The 9,436-nt window shown below is 45.9% G+C and overlaps 1 protein-coding gene across 1 annotated transcript in view; it reads right to left on the bottom strand.

Moving 5' to 3' along the window:
- Window positions 1–9,436, bottom strand: part of LOC106805748 (ubiquitin carboxyl-terminal hydrolase 25-like) — a gene marked incomplete at its 3' end in the record, with an annotated part of 41,707 nt that overhangs the window by 15,964 nt on the left and 16,307 nt on the right. The window contains 6 exon segments of the mRNA XM_014807467.1: window positions 1,336–1,431; window positions 1,638–1,765; window positions 3,090–3,188; window positions 3,190–3,242; window positions 4,447–4,520; window positions 5,142–5,383. Of these exon segments, the coding sequence (XP_014662953.1) occupies window positions 1,336–1,431; window positions 1,638–1,765; window positions 3,090–3,188; window positions 3,190–3,242; window positions 4,447–4,520; window positions 5,142–5,383 (692 nt within the window).

The raw sequence follows: 9,436 nt of genomic DNA, 5'->3' as shown, positions 1-9,436 counted from the left end.
CTTGGAGCAACATGGACGTACATTATAGATACGGATAAAGAGGTGATGTGTGATGGGGGAGACTCCCATTATTACTGGCTGATACAATTATATGTGTAATTTTTTGGCTTGAAAATAATAAATGTATTATATATAAAGTTATAAATATATTATAATACCAAATGAGATCAACAGAGTTTGTGGCGCGTAGGTGGCCAGGGTACACGCCCGCTTTTTTCTAGCTAAATTCTTATGGATGCGTAATAGATATAAGGGTGATATAATAATAGTGATAAATCAGTAATATGTATCATAGCAGGATGTTGTGGCCATTTACAATGATCATGCCATTTGGCTCAGATTTGAGAATCTTGTAGAGCACGCTGAACCTAGACTGGCACGGTGTGCCCGACAGACTGTTTGTGTATCTGGGGTGTTTAAATTAATATGCCCCTATTTATAATTGCGGCAAACCATGGAGCGTAAGTTGCGGTGCATAAGGGAAAATTTTAAAATTCAAAACCCTAGGCCCGTTATTCATTCCAGCCATACGTGAAATGGGTCAGAATCGCGTTGGGCAAACTCTGAAGCTGGGACTATGGCAATTCCCATTCTTTGCAAGAAAGATTCGCCGTGGGCTCGAAGAGGGGTACGTCGACTGGCGTGCCTCCAATATGCGTGGACGTTTATACGCGGCGGCGCGGGACATGAGCCTCGAGTAAAGACTGATTAAGCCCAATTTCAAGGACATGGGTGGGGGTGCGGGCTGGGTTTAACGGGGGCGGGCATGTCGATCCGTGGGCAGAATCGAAGCATTGTGATCCGGTGTCTGAGATCGGAGAGCGAGTCTCTTGCGATGCGGTGAGCATTCAAAGCATTCGAGTTTCGTGAATCGAAACCATGTCGATCTGGTGAATTGGAAGCTCCTCTTCGGGATTCGCCGAGTCAATTCAAGCCATTTGATTCCGCATGTGGACTCAAAAGTAATGGCGATCTGGCTAATATGAATGTCTTCGGATGTGGAAGTATCGAGTAATAGGACATATGCAAAGTTCTGAGTTAGTCGCTGTTGCACCATTATGTTCAAACATGCAATATGTGTTGTGACGGTTAGACTCAGTGATATACACGAGAGCAAGAACGGCACTTTAGAGACGAAAAGCTGGCGACGGTGGTATTCCCATTGCTTAACTCGACAGCACAAATGTTGCTTCTAGTAAATATACCTCATTAAATAAGTTCATTTGGTTGGTAGACTAATAGATCTAACTGGGTTCAGGAGGCGAAAAGTCAGCTGTACGTTTTCAATCTTCGCGGTTGAGTAACAATTAACCCAGTTAGATCTAGTAAACATACCGTTCTAGTTTTGTCTCCAGTTTTGATAGTTCCTCTCTGAGCTTCCTTATCTCTTCCCTTCTTTGACGTGTTAACTCTTTGTTGCTTTCTAAATATCTATAAAATATTGAATGAAATATTGAATAAGGAATTGAAATTTTTCTATAGCAGCAGTGAACTCATGAGATGATGTTTGAGTGTACTACGGATAACGAAAAAAACTACGATACTTTTTGAGAAAAAACAATATTCATTACATTCCAGATACTCATAGCTATTCACATCTAAATAATATTATAACTACTGCTGATATGAGTTTATACCTGTCCATGTAGATGACTTTAGGGAACTGCAACTTCTGATGTATTTTTTCAGGCTTTCCTAACTGCTGGTTAAACTGAAACCTCGACAGTTCAAATGTCAACACCCCGGGCATCTTTGTAAACCAGTGCTGAAATAGCAAAGATTCAATCTAATACATATTTGTGAATGTGCCTCTGTTTGTCTGTTCTCGATGCAAATCAGTACCGAGCACTCTAGAAATATCCAAGGCGTTCAGTATGAGTAGAATTTGGTGCTGAAGGTCATGGCACATTAGATTTGACCTTTGAGGTCATCTAAGCCAAAAACGAGAAAAAAAACTAAATATATACTGGCCCCTGCAGCAGCATTAAATAAACGCCCCCTGCAGCAACACTAAATAAACGGGCCCCTGCAGCAGCATTAAATAAATGGGATTCACTTTGCATCGACTCGCATTACTGTACAATGCGTAACGGGCACTACTCAAGTACAAAGCAAGGCTGCCCCCTGCCAGAGCAGTTAGATAACATGGGGATGTAGCTTCTGCAAGTCGAGCTCGCCATTACTGCATACAATGACGGCATTACATTGCGTTACTATACATGCATGTTACATGCGTCAGGTAGGTCGGTAGGGTAGGTGGGTGGCGCTGGGTCCGGCGCCCCGGTGTGGGCCCGAACCAGTGGGATGCGATGGTGAGAAGGGATGGGATGGATGGAATGGGGATCGGATGGTTATGGATGGATGGCATGGTGGACTGGATAATAGATAGATAGAGGCTAGATAGATTAGATAGAAGTACAATAGATTAGTATGACTAGATTAGAAGAGTCAGATAGATAGCCATAGATAGAGTCAGACTAGATAGAGTAGATAGCATTAGGATAGCCATGGATGGGGGATGGATGAAATGGAATGGTAACAATAGATAATTAGACTAGACTAGCATTGATAGGATACGATAGATTAGACTAGATTAAGCATAGATTGGCCATGCCGATTAGGCATGGACTCGCTGCGACTTAGATGAGCTATAGATAATAGATAGGTGATACAGCATAGATAGATAAGATTAGATAGATAGATAGATCGAGTAGATAGATAGATAGATAGATAAATGGATGAATGGATGGACGGACGGACGCACGCACGCACGCAGCCGCACGGCAGCGCACCGGGACCAGAGCCGTAGTGAGATACGGATTAGGATAGAATTAGATATTTTTGGTATTTTCTTAACAGAGCTTGGTCACCCAACTGAGCACTTTATTTCCCGGGCGTTGACCGGGTGTCCTGCTAGTAGTCATTAATGAGAATAATGATAATTAGTAACTAATGTTTAGATCGAACCAGCAAACTATTTGAAATTTAGTGTATGGTACATTTTTTAATATACAACAATATAATATATAAATGGTGATATTGAGTAAAGGAACAATATGTGGGAATGCTAATGCTACAAAATAGATTACCTCCAGCCCCGATTTGCTAGGAGCACCAGAATCTAATGCTTCAATCTCCTCTGTAGCAGTAGATGCCTCAAGACTCTGATGAAGATCCTTAAAGCCATTTTACTTGTAGTGGGGTACTGACCAAAATGTCTCCCTGGTTAGAAAACACTTTACCTGGCAATAAAAACTCTTATGGTAAGTACACCTGCATTACAACGCAATACACGATCAGATAAGCTTGTGCGTAGCGAACCAGTAAAATATTTGAATATAAAGTAAACTATCATAAATTTAAAGACATCGGTACATATTTCATGTGCCTATATGGCACACATTTTTTCTCAGAAAATTTCTCTAAAAACCACATTACCATGTAAAACCACAGCTAAGTTCCACAGCTAAGTTTCTTAGCTGTCGTATTATGGTCATACACCTAAGCGGAATAGCATAAGGCAGGGGTGGGCAAACTGCGGCCCGCGGGCCGCATGCGGCCCTCTAGGGGGTTCTCGTGCGGGGCGCCGGCAGCAAGCCTGCCCAGCAAATTAGAAAAAATGAAAATAAACATAAATACAAACAAAATCAATACAACATGTTGTGAAGTTCAGCAATGTTGTTATGATGCTTGTGAACCCGAGGGCTTGACATTATTCAGTGTCCTAGCATTAGTGTTCGTGATTGTCTCTGCGCGTTCGCTCGTGCAACGCCATTTAGTAATTATGCGCCAGAGATGGCCGGCCCTTGAGCCCCACTGATGCGGCCCTCGCTCTGAAAAGTTTGCCCACCACTGGCATAGAGTATAAACTAGCCAACATTGATACTGAGGACTCATGATACACAGGGTAATCAAGGGGGAAATGTCTATAATCCATTCGTTAATTACTTGGCAGCTTGTAAGAATGCTAATCCATATTACACTAATGTTTCCCAAAATAACATTTCACTTTCTAACTACCCTTTACCTAATGAGTTTATCACACAAAGTTGGTTAATTAAGCAAAAAATTAAACAGAAAACAAGTGTTACCAACAATACAATAACCATTGTTCACATATCATTTCAATATTTATAACCCTAAACAATTAGGGTTGCAAGAAATAAGTCAAAGACTCATTAAGTTGTTCCTCTGCACGGAAATCTTTAGTAAAAGGCGAAAGATTTATACGTTTTGCAGAGAAACCAGAGTATAAACATTACAAGCAATCCATTCGTGTATGTACTGAGGCGACACAAAATCAATTTGTGGTGGTTAAGCTCCACACAACCGACTGGTATATATATATTCAGGAGCAATGTTAACTGCACTGGCTCTTATAGGCCACATTAAAGTACGTTACTGTTATGTTTACCAGTTAATATCTGTGAGACGCAATGAACTTACCTTCGTTAATGCCATAGGATTTGTACACGCCATAGAATAGATCAATCATCGGATTCTTGCTCGGTCCTCGAGACCTGCAAAAAGATTATTGATACTTAAAGGATGTGAATACACGAGTTATTAACAAATATTAAATGTGTCAAAAGATACATAAATATGCACATAAAATGATAAGCATGCTGGGCATGCACATGCCATGCACTCTGACAGGCAGCATCCATCATCCATTTGCATATATTGCAAATATTGCAAATATTTCGGAGATATTGCATCCATCACGTTACTCAGACGACGTCACGACCGCACCACAGCCGCCACCACGTCACTTGAACGTGTGCACACACACACACACACACACGTGCATGCACACACATGCACGCACGCACACATGCATGTGCACGACCACTTATTGGCACAATAACTGCACCGCTGATATCTCTGTGTCATTTGAACACATGCACGGACACGCACATGCAAGGACTCACGCACATACGCGCACATACACACTCGCACGCACGCACGCATACACGCTAGTACATACACACACGCATGGATCCACACGCACGCACACAGGCACGCACGCGCGCGCACACACACACACATACACCCATGCAAAGGCACACATACACACATACAAGCGCGTGCACTCGCACGCACACATACACGCATGCACGTGACCATCCACCAGCACTCACTCCGACGCCGCCGTGCCACCGCCGCCGCCGCGTCGCTTGAACGCCTCCTCCAGCCACTCGAGCAGCTTGTGCTGAAACTCGCTGACGTCCTGCTGGCTGTCCAGCATGCCGCTGACGTTGCTCAGCGTGCCACGCAGGATCTCGATCGCAGGCGTCGGGTCTACATACTTGCGGTCGGAGGCGAGCAGCAGCGCGAACAGCTGCCGAAGCTCGCCCATGAACTCGTAGATCTGCTTCTGCTCCTGCAACGACGAGAGATCGTCAAGAGCATAATAGGGATCGCCACAGAGAGATCGGCAGGGGGGGTCTCAGTGGGGAGAGTGGCTGGTTAGTTCTGCTCCTGCAACGACGCGTGCACAAGATATTGTCAAGAGCAGAATACAGAGGTGTGATTACTGGGGTTTGACAAAAACTGCAACCACAGCCCGGGGGCCTAGGGACTGGCTAAGGCCCCAGCAACTGCCCAGGCCCCCAGAAACTCTAGGGGTTGCATTTTCCTGCAATCTGCGCCATTTCCTGGCATCTAGAATTAACTTTAAAATCACAATTTCCTTGCTATAGTCCCACAATCTAGGGTGAACAGTATTTCTGTAATATTTAACTTAGTAGCTAAAAAAAATGATTTTTTTTTGTTAAATTTTATTACAAATTTGGAGGTTTCGCAAAATCGACCCAGGGCTGTTAAAAAAGCGGAATTTCGCCAAATAACGGAAAAATCACAACTCTGAGAATAGGGAACGCCACAGAGATTTATGGGGGGAGGTCACAGTGAGGAGAGTGGCTGGTTAAGGTGGGTGTGTGTAGCCTTCTAGTATAGCACCTTCTGCCCATCTAATGAACAGACACACTCCCTCTGCTGCAACTCCACACTCTTTCTCCTAATCCTATTCTCTGCCTTGCTCTCGCTCTCTGTCTCTGTCTCTGTCTCTGTCTCTGTCTCTGTCTCTGTCTCTGTCTCTGTCTCTGTCTCTGTCTCGGACACGTTGCTTGCTATTCGCAGCCGCGGCACACACACACACACACACACACGAGCCACACACACACACACACACACACACCAACACATACACACCACACACACACACATTATTCTCACACATACATCATAAACATACACACACACAGCAGGGGTACGCGCACAATTCACACGCATACGCGCTAAGTACATACACACACGGGCACACGGACACATACACACACACATCAAACACACACGAACACCACACACACACAGCACGCACACAGGCCGCACCGGCACGACACACACACACATTACACCGATCGCAAAGGCACACCATACACACATACAAGCGCGGCACTCGCCGCACCATACAGCAATGGCACGTGACATCCACGGACAGCACTCACTTCCGACGCCTACAATACATTCTCCACACTACACACAGCCGTGCCAACCCCAGCCGTGCTGCCGCCCGCGTCGCTTGGAAGCCTCCTCCAGGCCAGCTCGAGCAAGCTGTGCTGAAACTCGCTGAGGTCCTGCTGCTGTCCAGCCATTGCGGCGCTGACGGTTGCTACAGCGTGGCACGCAGGATCCATCGATGCGCAGGCGTCGGGTCTACAATACTTGCAGGTCGGAGGCGAGCACAGCGCGAGACAGCACTGCGAAGGCTCGCCCATCACATCACGCGGACACATACAGCCCTCACACAAACACGAGAACTCGTAGATCTGCTTCTGCTCAGCTGCAGACGACTGAGAGATCGTCAAGAGGCATCAATAGGGACTCGGCCACAGAGGGATCGCAGGCACGGACAAGTCCGCACGATGGGGATAGTGGCTGGCCACCAACACGCAAACTAAGTCTAAGAGCAGAAATACAGAGGTGTGAACATAACTAGGGTTTGGACAACAAAACTGCCAACCACCCAGCCCGGGGCCTGGGGACTGCTAGAGCGCCAGCAACTGCCCAGGCCCCAGAACTCTAGGGTTGCATTCTTCTGCAATCTGCGCGCATTTCTGGCATCTAGAATTAACTTTAAAATCACAATTTCCATCTGCTAACATAGTCCACAATCTAGGGCTGAACACTATTTCCTGTAATATTAACTTAGACTAAAAAAAATGATTTTTTTGTTAAACTTTATTACACAATTTGGAGTTTGCAAGAATCGCACGCGCAGGCTGACTATTAAAAAGCGGAATTCGCCAATAACGAAAAATCATCAACTCTGAGAAATAGGGAACTGCCACAGAGATTATGGGGAGGTCAAGTGAGAAGAGTGAGCTGCGTATAATAGATGGGTGTAGTGTAGGAACTTCTCAGTTATAGCAAGCTTTCTGCCACAATATAATGAATACCGACACACAAAACACGCTCTCCGTCTGCTCGCAAGGATCTCACACTTCATCGATATGCTCAAAGCCATTGAGTTACATCTGACACGTAGCTTTGCCTTACGCTCACCTCTGTCTCTGTCTCTGTCTCTGATTCTCTGCAATCTGTCTCTGTACATCTGTCTCATGCTTTGCTCTTGCCTGAGTCCCTGTCTCTGTCGTCGTGGTCTCTGTCTCTTCTTCGTTCATGTTGTTTGTAGATCTCTGCTACTACTTGAGTACGTATGTCTACTGTCTCTCGGTCCTCTGTCCTGCCTGTTACCCAGCCATATTCAAATACATCTCTTGCTCGAATAAGAGTGTCAATAGACTCTTGCGAACTTGCACGTGCGAAATACGAATAAGTGCGAATTCGGCATACACTACACTTTGTCTTGCTATTCTCACCGCGGCATCGCTCTCGCGACACATCGTCTCTCGCTCATCCGCTCTCGCTCTGATCGCTCTCGCGTCTCCTCTCGTCTCGCTCTCCACACACGACCTACTACCACACACACACGCACACTACTACCACACACACACACACAATACTCTCCAAGCAGACACACCATCACCCACCACTACTACACAGCACACACACAGCATATTCCTCGACACAATGACCACATAGCATACACACATCATCACATACACAGCACACACGGACAACATACACACACAAAGCACAAAGCACACACACCACACTCACACAACATACACACACACACGACACCTATTTCTCACACAACACACACACACACACACACACACACAGGTCCACACCCACACAAACACAAACAGTCCACACAACATACCACACACACAGCCTCAACACAACACACACACGGACCAGTCCACACACATCACAGCCCACAATACACACAACACACACGCACCACGATCCACGCACACACACCTCCCACACACATAGACTACACAGCTCCACCGGACATGACAACACAATCGGTGCGGAATGCTGCTAGCGTGAAATGCTGAAGGCATGTTAGATTAAGATTGTACCATGCAGCACGTCTGGGGGTCCAGCTAGCGCGCTCCATTTTGGAAGTATTATAGAAGGCAAAGAGATATTATCTTGGCGAATAAGGACGAATAAGGTTGGCGAATAAGTGCGAAGTGCGAATAGTGCGAATAAGGACACGTTTGCTTGGCTAGTTCGCACGGCACAGACTCCACACACCACACACCAACACACACACACACACACACACCACATCCCCACATCCAGCTTCACTCCAAGTTGCACACACCACACATCGAGGCCACACACACATACACACACTCTCACTCATATCATCCTCTCTCTGCGCTCCAGCACGACACATATTCTGACACATACACATAGCATACATCCATCACACACACACACACATCACCACATCTCTCTCATCCACATCACACACTATTCCACCACACCACGGACACGATACACACCATCGCACACACAAACATCACCCACACACACACATACATACCATTCCTCAATCACATAACACACACACACACCAGCACACAACCACACAGCGGACACATTACAGCCCTCTACACAAACACACACACACATGCTACCACACACCACACATACCCATATAAGCACACGCCACATGACACAGAATCGTGGGCGGATGCTGCTGTAGCGAGTGAAGGCATGTAGATAAGATTGATCCATGCACACGTGCTGTCAGCTGTCCGGTTCCAAACTCTCTGAAACGTATAAGAACGGCCGCGAAGCATATTATCTCTTGGCGAATAAGGAGGAATAAGTGCGAATAAGCTGCGAAAATTGCGAATTAGTGGAACTAAGGACACGTTTGCTCTGCTATTCGCACCGCGCACACACACGACACACACACACACAATGATTCACACATACACACACACACACACACACCCCACACACGAAACACAACACAAAACAACACACACAGTCGCACATGGCGCTC

This window comes from Priapulus caudatus, unplaced genomic scaffold (assembly GCF_000485595.1).
Source record: "Priapulus caudatus unplaced genomic scaffold, Priapulus_caudatus-5.0.1 Scaffold7, whole genome shotgun sequence".
NCBI classification, from domain to species: domain Eukaryota; kingdom Metazoa; phylum Priapulida; class Priapulimorpha; order Priapulimorphida; family Priapulidae; genus Priapulus; species Priapulus caudatus.
This window is presented reverse-complemented; position numbering and strand designations above follow the sequence as displayed.